We start from the raw sequence: 16,702 nt of genomic DNA on the forward strand, positions 1-16,702 counted from the left end.
ACACTGAGCACATCGACTGAACGAGGATGGTATGGGAATGGGATTGGAATGGTTCGGGTGGCACGGAGGAGAGGTGGATTGTCGATGAATTAATCGTGCTTAACACCATTCCTGGCATTTTGTGGCAGTGCCACAGCTCCTAGAAAAGATAGTAGCCGGTACCACGGAGGCCACGAAGAAGGGGAACTGGAGTGGGGGGCTGAATCGGAAGCACTTAGCATTTGTGTATTATGGGACCTGGTCTGGTATGCATGCGTCATTATCGCGCCTTGCATCATTAATAAGGCCAAAAGCAGGCGACCAACAAAGCAAAAAAAAAAAAAACAAAGCAAAATCCAAAACCCAGGCCAATTCGAAACCGCACAAATAAATGTTTATTCTCGTTGCCGTCGCCGGGCGAAAATGTTGTTGGGATCACCCTCGCGCCGTGGGTTCCCCGAGATCTCGGACAGATTTTGGGTTCGTCGCGAAATCTTTCGTCAAGGTCAAGGCTGCCTGCGATACCGATACCGGGACTCAAAGCGAATCCGATGCCGCTCCAGCGAAGGTGATAAATGAAGTGTCTCTGCGCGAAATGCCCACAAATCACACCCGAGTCACAGTCCCCGTTCCGACGAAGTTGAAGTTCGCCTTGAATGCAGAAAAGAAGGCAAAATATTGAATATCAGCTAAAAGCATTTCACAATCCGCAATGCCGGCAAGAATTTGCATGAGCCAGCGATTGGAGCTGCAAAACAAATAATGAAATAAAAATTTAATGTTTTGATGGAACCGAATGACCGCAGCAATTTGTGAACAATCACATTAACAACAGCACTCCCACATTAACAACGATCTTGACTTTTGAACTTACAATCTTGAATTGCTTTCTCAATTAGCTCAATTCGCAGACATATAAAAATTAAATAAGAAATCGAAAAAAAAATGATGTCATAAAGTAGTATTCGATTAATTACGTACTATACTAATAGCTTTACTTTTGTTATTTTAAAGACATTCAATCAATGTATTCGAAACCATTATTTTTTGCAAGACAAAACCCTCAAAGATATAACATCAATGCCTTGATGGCTATTTGTTAATTAGCAATCCTTTGCAGCCTATGTATCGATCCTTGGCCCGCGTACATAATATATATACTATATATAAAATTATATTAATTTAACAGGGAGCAAAACTGCGACAGACAGTCAGAAAAAACAAAAGGATAGAGAGAGACAGAATGAAAGAGAGACGAAAAAAATTCCTACTTAAGTGCTTTTAATTATCCCAAAGAATTCCTTAGTATTCTGAGTTTGGTATCCTTGTTTGTCATCATCGTCATACTTGGCCTGTCTTGGGCCGGGGTCTTCGGTTTGGGTATGGGTTTGGGCTTGGGTTCGTTCAGAGCTCTGAGATCCGAGTTCTCTGTTCTCCGGTCTTGGGCCTTAAAATTACAGGCGCGTTTGTATGCCCGCTATTCGGGGTTTTTTCTGTCTGCGGCGACGATCCAGGTTCAGGTTCGGGTCTGGGTCTTGGGTTTGAGACCACATCCGAGTCCAGGGTTCCACTTCCATTCAGCCATAAAAGGGGAATAGCAAAGCGATATCTTCGGTGGCAGCAAACGGGGAATGACAGTGGATCGATGCGTGCGCATATGGGCGATACTACAGCGTTTATATGGCGGCCAATTCATATTGCTGGTGAAAGGGAAAGTCAAAGTATCCCATCCCATGCCCATCTTCCCATCGCACCCTCCCACATCCCCAGGAAACCAGTCTGAGTCATCCGTTAAGAGGAACGGAGTGTGGTGGCGATGCGTTTGGGGAATTCGCTGATTTGGTGGCGACATCAACGGGCGGCATCAGTGGCGGCGGCGGGCACACACAGTGCGTACTTCCTGGAAACCTATCTCTGCCAGGCTGAGGTCCCACAATTATGAGCCGCCGTTAGAGCCGGGCTTGCTAACTCCATGCCGCAGCCACCAGATGTCAATGAAGCATGCAACTGCCACCGCCGCTTATCGCGTTTGGAGCTTTGGCTTTCTCAAGAGAAATGCCAGTGGTTTGGGCTCGAGGATCGAGGATCGCCGGTGTGCTGGAGATCAAGTTGATTGAAGTGCCTTTCGAAACGGAATACAAACATGCGGAGTAGAACGAAAGGCTCTGCCGTAGGAAGTGCAAACACACTGTCAAGGGATGCTACGAAAATATTGTCTTTGGTCTCCCAAAAGGGTCCTTCCATCGCCCTAAAACTGCAAAATTGAACAACGTGGCCGGCACTTCATTGGCCAGAAACACAGGCCAGAGCCAAAAACCAACACACTTGGTGCTCAACACGAGGATGCAGCATGAATGTGGAGGACTGCAGCCAGAGAACGAGGATCGAGAATGGATGGCGGATGGATGGGCCCCCAGCCAAGATGTGCCAAGTCAGCGTGATCTGCGCAAAGTGACGAGTTTTTAATGAATTTGTTTAACTCAGGTCAGGCCCTGGCACCTAGTACTAAGCCACAGACCCTGAGTCTGGCTGCAAATCTGATTCTGACCCGAAACAGTGGCTTCATTTCTATGGTATATTACATTAATGGCTTACAATATGATATATAACATCATTTTGTCAAACTGGGCAAGTAGTAGTTTGAATCCTTATGTGAGATTTAATGGCAGTCATGTGTAAAAACTAATATCCCTGGAACCACTGTGCCCTGCCGTCTGCGGAGATGCTTGAACAGACCCAATCCAAGTTGATGGCGCGACAGTCGAGGTCGCAGGCACAGTCCGTGGCAAGTGGCGATGATGGCGATGTGGATATGGATGTGACTGCGACTGTGACTATGACTCTGGATGATGCGGTTGATGCCGAGCTCAAGTGCGGCTGGGACTAGGACCTGTGTGGATGGAGGCGCTGACGGCCCGTGACGATATCCCAGGGCGAGGTGCCAGGAGATAAAGCAGATACAGCAGATACTGGGTGCAGTGAGTGAGTTCCTGCCTCTTGAGGTCGTCCAAGTCGTCATCGTCAGCGACGACGCCAGCGTCTGGGTCTAGGATGAGTGGTCTGGAATCTAGCAGAGCAAACAAAGGCAGCTAACACTCGAGTTCCATCTAGTTTCCGATTGTCCAGTCCAATGGGAGCGAAAGGAGGCGGCGGAGTATCAGCCCGTGTTTCATGTCCTTCACAGTTCACTTTCGTTGACCACAAGGCGACGTCCGACGCTTTTTTTTACTTCATTTTTCCGCTGGCTGCTCTCTGTTTGCTCCTCTTGTGTTCAACAAAATGTTCCAAATTGTTGCGCACTGCAAACATCCGAGGAATTTGCGCTTAACAAACTTCGCCAAATGCTTTCCGTTTCAGTTTCTGCACCGGGCAAAAAATAAATTTAAAGTGGTCTTTTATATATAATATATATAAATTATCACAAGCTATTACAGTATGTAAACTTTAGTTTATTATCTTTTTTAAAATACATTAACGAAAATTATACTTTTAATATATAATCTCAACACATTACAATTTAATGAGCGCCACATACTACATTCAACAATATTTTTTCACTATCTGCTCACCTCTGACCGATTCATTTTTCATTTCCAAACCGTTAACTCGACTTTAAATTAGTTTTCATTTCAGTGTGTTTCCCCGTTTCTTTGCTTTATTTTTTGGAGGTTCTTTGGCTGTTCGTTTCGTCTGAAATTTATACGCAGCCTGCAAATAATTAAAACGAGAGCTGTGCCGCCGCAAAGTGTCTCTTGCGTACGCATGTGTGTGTTTCCCACAACGAAAGACTTAGGCAACGAACTTGGCCGAGGCAGCCATCAGCAGGCAATCAGAGAAGACAGGGCACAGTTATACGCTCGTTTCATAATAGATCATTTTTCAAAGAGTTCAGCTCTCTGTCAGGTATTTGTTTAATTCGATTAACCTCTGGGCACGGCGCTGGCCACAAAATAACTATAACGCGACCACCAGCGGTTCGTTGGTTCCCACCATATTGGCAAGAGCCAGTTGGAAATGAAATCTATAAAACATAGCTTCAACGAGTTCCAATTTATCATCAAAACAGACATTAATTTTACACACATCCAAAGAAAAGAGCTGAGCTGAGCTGAGCGCAGCCACCCGGTTGTTTTCATGCCTCGAAACGAGCCACAAAAATTAATGTTAATTAATTTGACTTAAACTGACGATTTCAACAGACACATTACTGCGGGGCATTTGGCAAATAAAAAGCCACACAAATAGCAACAAATCAAAATGGTGCCGAGACGACTTTTAGCGGCGAAATTCCCAATTGATGGCGCTCCACTGATAGTGTTCGATTCACAAACAAAATCCAACTTAAATGCTTTTTCAAAAAGACATCAAATTCGATTGGCGCATAATTAACTTGTGCATTGTGCGGTTTCGAATGGAAATTTCATCCATTGGTTTTTATGTTTTGTTTGCTGGCGTATTATACCGACGATTTCTGGTTCGATCAGTGCGCCAACACTGCAAATTCAATTAGGCCCGAACATGCTCTCACTTTATTAAATTAAACTGCAACCGAAAATCGTGAGCCCAATTCTGAGTCAAAACCAGGTTGTATCTTTTACCTGTTTACTCACTCTCTCTCTCTCCTTCTCTCGTTCTCTCTCTCTCTCTCACGCAGACACTGAAGAATGCAGCGGGCTGAAGTTGTTGTTATCTTCGTTCTGCCGTAGCCGCGTCTTCCCGATTCTCCCGAGTCTTCGGAGCGAAGTCTTCTCAGATCGCGACTCTGTCCTCAGGCCCGAGTAGAAATTCTCTAAGCACGCTGTCAAGTTATGTCTACATTCCTTGATCATATTTTTTCCAACTGTTTTCATACCTCCTATTTGCGGCAGTAAGGGGCATATGGATTTCGGATACAAACAAACAGTCAATATCGATTTAAATATTTATTTAGCATATCAATACAGGGCGTTTCAGAGCCTCTTCAAATTTATAATAGTCGTGCCCTTAAGATAGCCAATAATTATAATTTTCATGTCCCTCTATAAGCGTTTGGTATCAGTTTTATGGCTCAGTGTTAGCAGTAATGGGCTCTTAGATGTTAAATATAAGTTTCTGGTCATAAACGATATAAAGCTGATCTCTAAAAGTGTCAAGTTAATCAGAGGAAATGTTATTGATATAGGCATTTTGGGTTGATTTTCTATGCATTATATTTTAACTAATTCATCTAAGAGATCTAGAATATTAGTGGATATCGTATTGTCGATTCTTTAAATATCGTATTCCTACTTCAGTTCTTCTCTTCTTTCTGCCTTCGTTCTTTTGGATGGTTCACTCCTTGGGTATTTCGTTTGTCTCTGAAATACTCTCCCTTCTCCTTTTTGTCTCCTCGGAATAATGATGATAATCCTGAGGGGTCTGTTCTTCCACTCTATTTCTCACACGTTGGTCATAACAACCAAAACGTTTTAATCCAGCGACAAGATATATTTTCCATTCTCTAAAATATTTAAATTGGGTGCTTCTTAACTATTTATATTCCAGCCCATTAAAAAAGGAAATAAGATAACACTTCACACTAGAGACAATCTACCATTTGATATATTTTGGTAATTTATCAATAATAAAAGCTGATTTTGCTAAGAGTAAATTTTTGAATATATCAAATTAAATCGATTGGGAATTTCTGCAACTTATCCTTATTTAGCTGACATTACCGTCCTCATTTACATAAAAAGATGCCTCGACTCACTTTAAAGTGTTTGTTGATTTAACTTAGTTATGTTCATGTTTTACGTTTTTTAGGATTGCCATAAAAATGTTGTTTTGATTTCAGGATCCAGCTTTTCCGGGCGGCAGTTCCTTGTAATGCTCGTGAGCGGTTTTCCCACTACGCTATCGTAATCGTAACCCTTTCCTGGCTCCTCACACTGCTCCACTCTTTAAGGCAAATTCTAGTTTCTTAATGTGGCGCAGCAAATGTGCCGCTTTGAGCATTAAAATCAACAGAGGCAGCCACAACTCGCACTCTAAAAAGCCTCCCACAGAATGTGCTCTTCCTCTCTCTTCGCTCTCCCTCTCTCTGAATTCAAGCATTACTCAAAAGGTGTTTTCGTCGCTCAGGTAAATTGAGTGAAAATCCATAGTGTAAATATACATGAGCTTCTACATGGCCATGTCAAATAATACGCACGTGTATTTTGAGTGGAAATAGAATAGATCGCTTCAGCTGAATGGGTTTTAATAATTGTGGGTGCAATCTGATTTCAATTGAAATTGCCCAATAAAGTGCTCCATTACATATGCATTATAGAAAAATACAGGCGTTACTCGCTTTAGTTAGTAAAATGTGTCGCAAATACCACATCTTTTTTGCTTTAGCTCCATTTATGGCTATTTCACTTGCCGGCGGGGAACCAAGAAAGGTAAGGCATCATCATGCTTTAAAGCATATATTTTTTTATTATAGTATTTAACATAATTTGGTCTTTATGATAGCTTATCTTATTTCCCCTTTCCACAGCTCATAGTATTTGATACCATAGAGTGTGCAATCAAGAGCAGTGTCATCTCAAAGGTTGTGTGTCAGCTGTATTCCCGGACGGAATTTACTGTCTTTTTGACCTTTGGCGAAAAGAAGCATGCTGACAAGGTGTTTGGAGCTTGCGAAGTCAAACTCTGTCCAAAGAGTCAGAAAAAGATAACGAGGATAAATAACCTAAGATTGGACTTTTGTCAACTGAAGAAGCATACCGAATCGCGCTCAGTGCTGGGAATGTTCTACTTAGCACTTCGCAGAGCTGTAGTCAACTTTCCCAACAAGTGTCCCTTCAAAAAGGTGTTTGTATTCTTTACAACTTTGGGACGTTTTTTAATTGATTTGATTTCTAGAACACCACATATGGGGTAAATCGATTCCATTTTGGCTGGCAAGATATTCCGCAATATCTACCCGATACTAACTACACTCTTGTGGGAAAGATTTATGCCAACAATGAGTTGGGACTCGAGATCAAGGTGACTGGCGGCTATTTTGAAGTTGCCAACGATTCTGCCTATAGGAAGCCCCTACTGTGAATGCGCATAAAACTTATGGTCATTAAAAAAGTAACTGTCTAAATAATATTAATATGGGAGTTAGCTTTGTACTTAAAACCTATAACTTAATCTATACAGTTAATTATTAATTTATTAAGTGTTGAAAAAAAAAAAACACCATTTTCGGGCATTCCTTGTAAATTTGTTTGTCAAGACCCACCCAAGGATTAGCTTAAGAATTAAAGTCGGATAAAATAATTCACCTGGTTTCGGGCTTAAAACTATTTCATTATTTCTTGGCAGAGAGAGAGAGAGAGTCCATGTAGATAGAGCGCAGCTTAAATTCAAAGAGCGCAGTGGCTTCCACTCAACTCAAACTCAAAACCGGCAAGATTCGAAAAGGATCCGTGCAAAAGCCACAAAAGAAAGAGAGAGAGAGAGCGACTTGTGAGAGCACGATCGAGTCGGCCGCGTGTCTTTAACTAAGACCGGCGAGAGCCGCTCGTCGGCCAGTCTGTCAGCGAATCTCGAAGCGAGCGGTACGCAGGCGCGCAGTCGCACATCCGTCAGCATAGCAAACGCCAGAAACCAACACCTTTAGTTCCGATTCAGATACAGTGCGACAATCTAAACACGCGTTCGCACCACCAACCATATCGCGGTGCAAAACGAGAAAAAGACGCGAGGCAAGGAGTGCAAACATATGTATGGACAGCGAAATAAATAAAGCGGAGGCATAAAAATTCCTCACATCGTTCGGTGCGCAGCGACGAAGATCGAATGCGGACAAAAAGGCTAAAATACAGCGAGGCCAAATAAAAGCGATTCGCAGCCAAGTCGAAGGTGCTCCGCCGAGTGGAGTGGCCAAGGTGCGAGACAAGAAATTAAATTGATAAAGCCTAAAAAGCGGAGCCTAGGACTTTGTCCTCTCCCTCGGCCAACAAACGTACAAACAAACAAACCAGCGCACACACACAAACTTGTCGCGTTGTTTGCTCGGCGCGGGCAATTATCGGGCGAATATCGGGAATCTGGGAATTCGAGTGCGAAGCAACCCCACCAAAGTGTTAAAGTGTGTGCCAGAGTGTGTGTGTGCGAGTGTGTGTTAGCGGTTAGCTGGTGTGGCAAATAGCTCAGAGCCACGAAATTGCTTTTATCGGCGCACCGAATCGCTCCGCCAACTGCTCAAGTCCAGAAATTAAAAACAAAAAGAGAAACTGTTCGGTTCGTTTGGCCGAAGGGCCAGCTAGCCATCTCGCAAAATATTAGCCCGCCGGGCTCACAACGCCAGCAAACAAACAAACAAACGGCCAGCACAAAAATGTATAATAAAAAATTACAGCAAGTGATCGTGCAGAAAATAGATCGATAAACCCAAACCCCAAACCCCCAAACTCAAAACGAACTCGAACCCGAAAAAAAATCTGACAAAAACAACACAAAAAAAAAAAAACGCGAAAAAGCGACGCGGTCCAGCGGAGAGTATAAAAATAAATAAACGAGCGACGATCAGCGAGCGATCAAGGAGCTAAAGCAGGAGGAGCACGTTTCTGGGTTTTTGTTTCAATTTCAATTGTGGAAATCGTAGAGGAAAAATTCGAACCGGTCTCCGCCGAGAGTCGCTAACCGAGGAGCGGAGGACGAAGCCAGCAACCGAGAACGAACCACCGATATTTATTAAACAAAGACAGAAATTAATTTCACGATTTTGTGAGGCACCACAGCAATACTGCAATCCAGTACCACCACCCCTTTCGCTTCCATCGCCGCCCTCCATGAGCGGCTTGAACTTTGAGCCTGAGGTCTGGGCTTCCACAGGGAACTAGGGATCGGGATCTTCGGCCCGCCGGCAAAATGTACGACATCAAGCGCCTGGAAGCGGGACAACAGAAACTACAGCAAGCACAGCAACCACTGGGCCTTGACCTGAGCGGCCAGCAACAGCAACTCACCTGCAGCGTGATCACAGCGCCCGAGCATCGGGCTAATCCCAATCCCAGCTCCATTTCGCAATCCAACCCCAGCGAGGCCACCCACATGACTTTGTTGACGCTGCGCCGGCGCCGTTCGCTGCAGCGACGCGCCTGCCTTCTGAGCATCCTCGCCGCCTTCGTCTTTGGCATGGCACTGGGCGTTGTTGTGCCCATGTTCGGCCTGCCCCGCCACCAGGACTCCCCGCCAGATCTGCCGGAGGAGCAGATACAGATGGTTGCCGTGGAGCCGCTGAGCAGCTACCGCGTGGAGTTCATCAAGGAGACGGACGAGCTGAGTGCCGAGCAGGTATTCCGCAATGCCTTCCATCTGGAGCAGGACAAGGATGCTCCGGACTCGATGGTGGTGAAGAAATTGGACACCAACGACGGCAGCATCAAGGAATTCCATGTGCAGCGCACCGCCAGCGGTCGTTATCGCAAGGGTCCGGAGAGGAGGCTGTCCAAGAAGATGCCGGAAAGGGTGCAGCCACAAGAGACCTCTCGTTCTCCGACGACCTCGCCGACAAATCCTACCAGTGAGCACCAAGCGGGATTTATTGAGGAGGACGTCTATTGGGGTCCCACTGTGGAGCAGGCTCTGCCCAAGGGATTCGCCGCCAAGGACCAAGTCTCTTGGGAACGCTTCGTTGGAGAGCAGGGCCGAGTAGTTCGCCTGGAGCAGGGATGCGGAAGAATGCAAAATCGCATGGTGGTCTTTGCGGATGGAACAAGGGCCTGTGCCCGCTACCGCCAGAATACGGATCAGATTCAGGGCGAGATATTCAGCTACTACTTGGGCCAGCTCTTAAACATAAGCAATCTGGCCCCGAGTGCCGCCACCGTGGTGGACACCAGCACGCCCAATTGGGCCGCTGCCCTGGGCGACATTACACAGGCGCAGTGGAAGGAGCGCCGACCAGTGGTGCTGACCCGCTGGCTGTCCGATCTGGAGCCGGCTGGGATACCACAGCCCTTTCAGCCGCTGGAGCGGCATCTCAACAAACACGACGTCTGGAACCTGACGCGGCACATGCAATCCGAAAGGCAAGCGCAATCGCAGCCGCACGGATTACTCAAGCGGTTGGGGGCTGCCAGTTCGCCCGGCTCCGCTCATCAATCAAACGCGATTGAGGAGACAGGAACAGGAACCGAAACGGCCAACGGAGCGCTGGTGCAGCGACTAATTGAATTGGCACAATGGTCCGATTTAATCGTCTTCGATTACCTGATCGCGAACCTCGATCGCGTGGTTAATAACCTGTACAACTTTCAATGGAACGCCGACATCATGGCCGCGCCGGCGCACAACCTTGCCCGCCAGTCCGCCTCGCAGCTGCTCGTCTTCCTGGACAACGAAAGCGGCCTGCTGCACGGCTACCGGCTGTTGAAGAAGTACGAGGCATACCACAGCCTCCTGCTCGACAACCTGTGCGTCTTCCGGCGGCCCACAATCGACGCCCTGCGACGTTTGCGGGCGGCGGGTGCGGGACGCCGGCTGCGTGACCTCTTCGAGCGGACGACCAGCGCCGGAGTGCGGGATGTTTTACCTTCTCTGCCGGACAAGTCCGTGAAAATCCTGGTGGAGCGCATCGATCGGGTGCTGGGCCAGGTGCAGAAGTGCCAGGGCAGCTAATGAATCGATAGCATCAGCCCTTGCCCCCCAAACACGACTGATAAGCTGTTAATACCGAAACAGCAGTGGGTGGATCTTCACCTAGATTGGGATTGCAGTAGTCAAGGGGTCAGCGGCTTTGTCGAGGTTATATATTTTATAAAGGGGTTCTAGAAAATTGTTATTTTATAAATTGAAAACTTAAAAATGATAATCATTGGGAGTCTTTAAAAGCATATTCGATAAGCCACTGACCCAAGGAGATCCGAGTATTAAGGGGTGATCCACTAGAATACCTATCTTGTAAATGCCAGACTCTATCCATGAGTATTAAGCTTACCTATCAGTAAATGTATCTGTATAAACTAAGCCTAGCTAGCGTTAACAATGTGTGTGATATTTGTCTAAGGAACCAGACTAAGTAGATTTCATTTTACCTTTACAACCAATAAACCACAAATATACCGAACGAAATGCGCCAGTCGAATGTCACTTTGAAATATGGAAAAGCATCCAACAGATGCAGATGCAGATGCAGATACACGAGTATCTGGCTATCTGAGCACGCCTGCGCCTGTGAGAACTTACATAGTCATGACAATAAATTGTCATTGATCTTTTTTTGCAGGTGAGATGGAGTCGGAGATGGAACTTGCCACATAATGCAGGCTCCACTTCCAGATGCACACACACACACACACATATACATGGCCAGCGAATGGAGTTGGGGACTGAATCTTGTGCTGCTTTTCATAATATCTTCATAAGCATTTGAGAGCCGCCTCTCTCACTTCGCTGTCTCTTGGTTCTCCCGATCCCAAGATTCTCGAGTGCAGAAAGATGAAGCCCCGACAGAGCCAGTTCCAGATACTTTCCACACAGTCTCTCATACACACACGTTAGCATACGAATACACACACTGGCGATCGGGGCCTGAGATACACGCTCTTGTGGATACAACGTCTCCATCGAACCCGAACCCCCCTGCTTAGCCCATCGCCGCGGCCCCTGTCTGACTTTAAGATTTAAGATCGCTGCTCATTAAGTGCGTCCGCGTGTCTCAGCGACAAGATGCTGGGAATCTCTTGCCTCCCTGTCGCACGTTTTGCATCTGATTTCGGTGCGTATATTTTATTGGACACCAGAGTAGTTCACGTAAATAAAAATGAAATGAACCAAGTGGGGCTCCGGTTAGGAGGTGCTCTTGGCCATGGCAATGGCAATGGCAATGGCAATAGCGATGGCGATGGCCACTCGGCGGATAGTTATCCCCGTGTGCTAACTACCAAAAAATGTGGCACAGCCGAGAGTTAATCAACTCACGCTTCAGCTGAGCGCAGATATTTTGATAACCCGTTTCGGACGCGCCAGATAAAGTAACTCCAGCAGAGTGAAAGAGCGCAGCGTTCGGCTAGTTTAATAAATATATCAAATAACCTAAAGACGTGTTAGGGAACTTGTGACTTTAACACGTTCTCCACTTCTGGCCCGGCCACAAAACCCATTTTCGAATATCGTCTTACCTTTTCGGTTCGCTCCGGGCCGTACAATGTAGCTTGCTGGGTAGCTTGGGGGGACTGGACAAGTCGGGATCTCGGCATCTCTCCAGAATGAAACCATAATAAAACCATATAATTGAGATGGTCGGAGGAACGTAGGAGCCGGCATAGAGCAACCTGAGACAACGCATCGTCTCGCAGATCTGTGCGCCCACCAACCGCGACTTTGTTTACATTTTACAGTTTACTCCAGTTTATGGCCCAAAAACTGCAAACGCCAAACAAGTGTGCCAACATCTACGGCTTAGCTTTATGAACTTATTAATGCTGGCGAATGAAATCAAAACGCTTTACGACCAGATCATAAGACGCCCTAGGGCAACGTAAATCGTAATGCCACTAATGCTAATCCCTCACTTCTAATTGCCATTCGTAGACGGATGTCAAAAGTTCTGGAATTCTATGAATCATCATCCAACGTTCTGATCGACATATAAGTTATATGACCATTCAAATCTGCTTGGGCCAGTTTTCACTTAAAACATAATGGGCTTCATTAATCTTATATTCCATGCTTGCAGATCCTAAAACTTTATTGTTGTGCTCAAAACTGAATGGTAGAAAAAGATTTGGTTGGAAACATAGGTTGCAATAAGAGAGGTTTTAAAACATGAATGATCAAACTTATCAAAATGTATTAAAATTTAAAGAAATATAGTTTGTAGTACTTTACTGATCGAATCACAGTCTTTTTGTTGGGCACACAAATAACTTGCATATTAGATATTCCGAATATACTTTGTACCCCCACTCCTGCAAACTAATTTCCAACTATAAAATTTCAAGTTCAGGCCCATATATTTCAGCCGTATGTTGACTCGGGCCTGGCCAATACATCCTGGCTAGTTGAGCGGCGATCAAGTCGTTGCCTCAGTTTTTCTCCACTGCCTGGCAGGGCAAACAAATCTGCCAGTTCCTCCTTGTTGTTGTCGTTGTCCGCCGGTTGTTGGGTTGTTGGTTGTTGGCGTGGTCGCTGTGTGCACAATAATTTGCATATTTGTATGCTCACAAGCACTGGCGGCCGTACTCCTTACTATATGGTATAGTATAGTATAGTATATGGTGTGGTATGGTTCGGTATGGTATGGTATATGAGGACGGAGCTCGGCCGCGTTGTTGCATGCAATATTTTCTCGTGTTGTGTGTTTACTCTTTTCGCTTTTATTTAATGTCCGCAGTGCCTCTCAGCAACTTGTAGCAGTTGCTGGTGCGTTTACAGCGAAAATTCTAAACAAATTGCTTCCGCACCTGCAGCTACGTAAGGAATATATATACAAAATCAATGCACCAGCGACCTGGAATCATATAAACGTACTCGACCATCCGAACAGTCAGCTCCTTTGTGGCAAGCATAATGAGAGACATTGTGCCCGCGAGTTGCAACACCTTACAACGCCATCAAAATAAAACATTTCCCACTCGTAAAAAGAAAGCCCTGAGCGGGCAAATCGAATCGAACTGAATCATATCATATCATAATCCTGACAATAGCAATGACCAGCAGGGCCGAGAAGAAAGGGAGAGTTCTGAGTCTAAATCGCTTTTCTTCTTTTCGGTTAAGTGCAACCCTTGGGGGCATGGGGAAAATTATATGGAAAAAGGTTTCAAGCTGAAATTTATGGTCGGCACTTTTGGGATCTGATGAAAAACCTTCTTTCATTTTACACCTGAAAAATACCCAGAGCTGGGGATCGGCCTAGACGATGCTTAACTGCCTTTTCTTGGGAGTCTCCTCTTGTTAACATTGGCTCGGGAAGAAGAAAGAGATGAAAGGTCGATAGTCAGATACTCTGATAGGCAAACTAGAGAGAAAAAGAGTCTCCGCGGTAAGTCCGATAAGAAGCTGGAGCCGAACACTTCCAGCTAAAACATATCTTTTGATTTTAGTCACTCGCTAGCGGCGCTGGTATTTTGAAACCATTAAACGATTTTGCTGATTAATTTAACAAAACTGGTCAATGATTCCACCGTTTTGACATTGACGAAGTGCCGAAATTTGTCTAGGTTTGTTCTGATCTATCGGACATGGCATTGGGAGCCTCTCGCTGGCCCTATCTATCTGCATCTCCGGTAACCTGTTTGCGTTTGTCTTCAATCTGAAAACTGAAAACTCAAATCTGGAGTCTGGAATCTTTTTGTTGTGCTGCTCTCTCACTCTTTCGGCCGAATCAGGTGAAGTGAGTTGATTGATTGCGCTAATTTATAACGACAATGGGTCAGATCGCACATGGGACCTTTGAGCTTCATCCCAGCAGAGGTGTATACACCGAAAAAACGAAAACCGAAAGACAGACGGGGAGTCTGCGGGACAGGGCCACGGCTGTTGGAATCCATTAAACATAGCCTGAGCCCAGCTTCTGCCTGCCTGCCTGCCTGCCAGCCTGCCTACCTTGATGATGATGATGCGAGCAGCCCGCTGATGAATGAATCTTTTCAATTTGAAAATTTTCAAACAAATTTGTCAAAAACGCACAAGAAAGAGAGACAAAGAGGGAGGGCTGAAGAGATGGAGCGGTTATGCAAACTAATGAAATTTCAAGTTTGTTGCCTAAGTCTTTTGTTCTTCGCCTGGCTATGCGTGCATTTTCACTGCATTTTCCTAGTTAATTGCTCGTGATTGAATTATAAATGCATGCAACCCAGCCAGCGACCCTCCTTCAAGCCAATTCAGCTGCCCATCTAACCGAATCCGACATGCCTGGCCCCAAATCTAAGGCAATCTCTGGACACCATGCAACATTTCATAGAAACCATTCGAATATCATAAATTATAAAGCCTACGAGCCGAACTAGTCTAAGAAGGAAAGCGGTTCTCGAAACCCAAAAAAAAAAAAAAATAATAATAATGGAAACTCAAAACGCGCTGCGGCCCGTAGAGCGGAGACAAGCTTTAACACCTCAGTCCAAGTCAAGCATTTGTTGTTAAACAAAGACGAAGAGGGTCAACTACGGACGCAGACGAGTTTAAGGCAGTCCCAACGGGCGGTGGAGACCAGCAAAGGGAGGAGAAACAAATTAACAGACACCTGAAAATGGGCTCAAGACACCATCACAACACAACGGAACGTTTAAGATATGCGGGCTCTCATCTCAACTCTGCTCATCTGCTGCGACCTGGTCTGTTTTGGAAAACCATTTCTCGAATAATTAAAACCCGAAGCCATCAAATGAAGACAAAGAGTCGATTAGTAATCTGTGCAAATGCATATGACGGAGCAGAGGCGTGGCCAGATCCATAAAACCGTATTCAAAAACCAGGAATACTTAGATACCAACCATGTTTAGTAATCCAACCGAAACTCAATCGCAGACTCTGTGGACTCTGTTGACCGCCCGCTGACTGGAACCGTTTGTTGCTCTTTCAATTACAATCAGCGATCATGGATCTGTTTAATTAGTTGTTTGGGTCGCACCCCAATCCATGTAATTGACTGCCGACCGGCTGACCTTCAGAACTACAAGCAATTGCCATCGCTACGATCTGCATAATGAAAATTTATAGATTGTATATGATAGATTTTCAGCCATAGATAGATACGTTCTGGGGTAATTACTACCCCCTCATCCACCATTTTCGAGACCATTTTGCGACCGGTGGCGGCGACAAAAGCTTCGTAATTGCATTGGCCAATGGATGATGTTAGCTTTAATGTTCACTTAAACGTACGTTTTTTATTGCATGTTGCGGGTCTTTAAAATAATTCACACAGCAGGTACAGTGAGGCTAGCCTTTAAACGACAATCAATTACCGAAGTAAATAGTAAATGGGTGCAATAACTTTTTTAAGTCATTGGGAAAGCAGGAATTGTCATGAAAAGGTAGCTACAATGTGGAGTTATATAGAGGAGGCACTGATATAAGATAAGATTTAAGTTTTAACAAAAGGATTTTAATATTGATTATAACTTTGCATTACGATTGTTGCCTTTTTCTGTATAATTTTTAATTCGAAAATCCACTGTAAGATAAATATATTTGAAAATTTCTGTACTTAGCTTGGATTTTCTCACACAAGCCCATGTGTTTTGCTGGCGCCGTTTGGCCGACGACTCGGAGTTGCAGTTGCAGTTCTAGTTTCGCATGGCTAAAAGATTCGCGTGGGCGAATACTGTGTGCAGTCAGTGCCCCCGACCCACTGCCCCCGCCCCTCCCCCTCTTCCATCACACTGACCAAACTATATATTCTAATTGAGTCGCACAACAAATGCAAATGCAAATATTGCATGCAAAGTGGCTGAGGGTAACCTTCAAGTGGTGCCCCAATCGATTTATCACATCGCCCAGACCCAGAATCTAAAACCATTCGACGAAGATAATCCACGTATCCGCAGATACAAGCTCACCATCGGTATCCGTGGATCTCACTACATAAATATTTCTTTGTATGGATATGGCATTGTTATTTTGTATCTGTGGTTAACTTTCATTAGCTTTCTAATGTTTGTCACTGGATGGCCGCGGTCTTCCTCTCTCTCCCCTCCTTTTGTCATTTCATTTTACTGTCACTCAAATCTTTATAAGAAATTTCCTCTTTCTTTCAGTTCTCTCCTTAGCGGTTCTT

General features: G+C 45.1%; 2 protein-coding genes and 2 long non-coding RNA genes across 4 annotated transcripts; 3 read left to right on the forward strand and 1 right to left on the reverse strand.

Moving 5' to 3' along the window:
• The first annotated feature begins 1,535 nt into the window (after positions 1 to 1,535).
• lncRNA:CR45310 (long non-coding RNA:CR45310) lies at positions 1,536 to 3,336 on the forward strand. The gene has a single exon (NR_124613.1). It is a non-coding gene; the product is annotated as a long non-coding RNA:CR45310 (long non-coding RNA).
• On the reverse strand, positions 2,236 to 5,969 carry lncRNA:CR45311 (long non-coding RNA:CR45311). Its single transcript, NR_124614.1, has one exon. It is a non-coding gene; the product is annotated as a long non-coding RNA:CR45311 (long non-coding RNA).
• A 336-nt stretch (positions 5,970 to 6,305) lies between these two features.
• Positions 6,306 to 7,035, forward strand: CG46388 (uncharacterized protein; the record flags this gene model as incomplete). Its single annotated transcript, NM_001370035.1, has 3 exons — positions 6,306 to 6,383; positions 6,482 to 6,796; positions 6,850 to 7,035. 3 exons carry the CDS (start codon positions 6,306 to 6,308, stop codon positions 7,033 to 7,035), a joined length of 579 nt encoding a protein of 192 aa, NP_001356964.1.
• A 466-nt stretch (positions 7,036 to 7,501) lies between these two features.
• On the forward strand, positions 7,502 to 11,052 carry fj (four-jointed). Its single transcript, NM_058135.4, has one exon. The coding sequence runs from the start codon at positions 8,851 to 8,853 to the stop codon at positions 10,600 to 10,602; it is 1,752 nt and encodes a 583-aa protein (NP_477483.1). The 5' UTR covers positions 7,502 to 8,850; the 3' UTR covers positions 10,603 to 11,052.
• Positions 11,053 to 16,702: the final 5,650 nt, after the last annotated feature.

The sequence above is a fragment of the Drosophila melanogaster genome, chromosome 2R, assembly GCF_000001215.4.
Source record: "Drosophila melanogaster chromosome 2R".
In the NCBI taxonomy this organism is placed as follows: Eukaryota; Metazoa; Arthropoda; class Insecta; order Diptera; family Drosophilidae; genus Drosophila; species Drosophila melanogaster.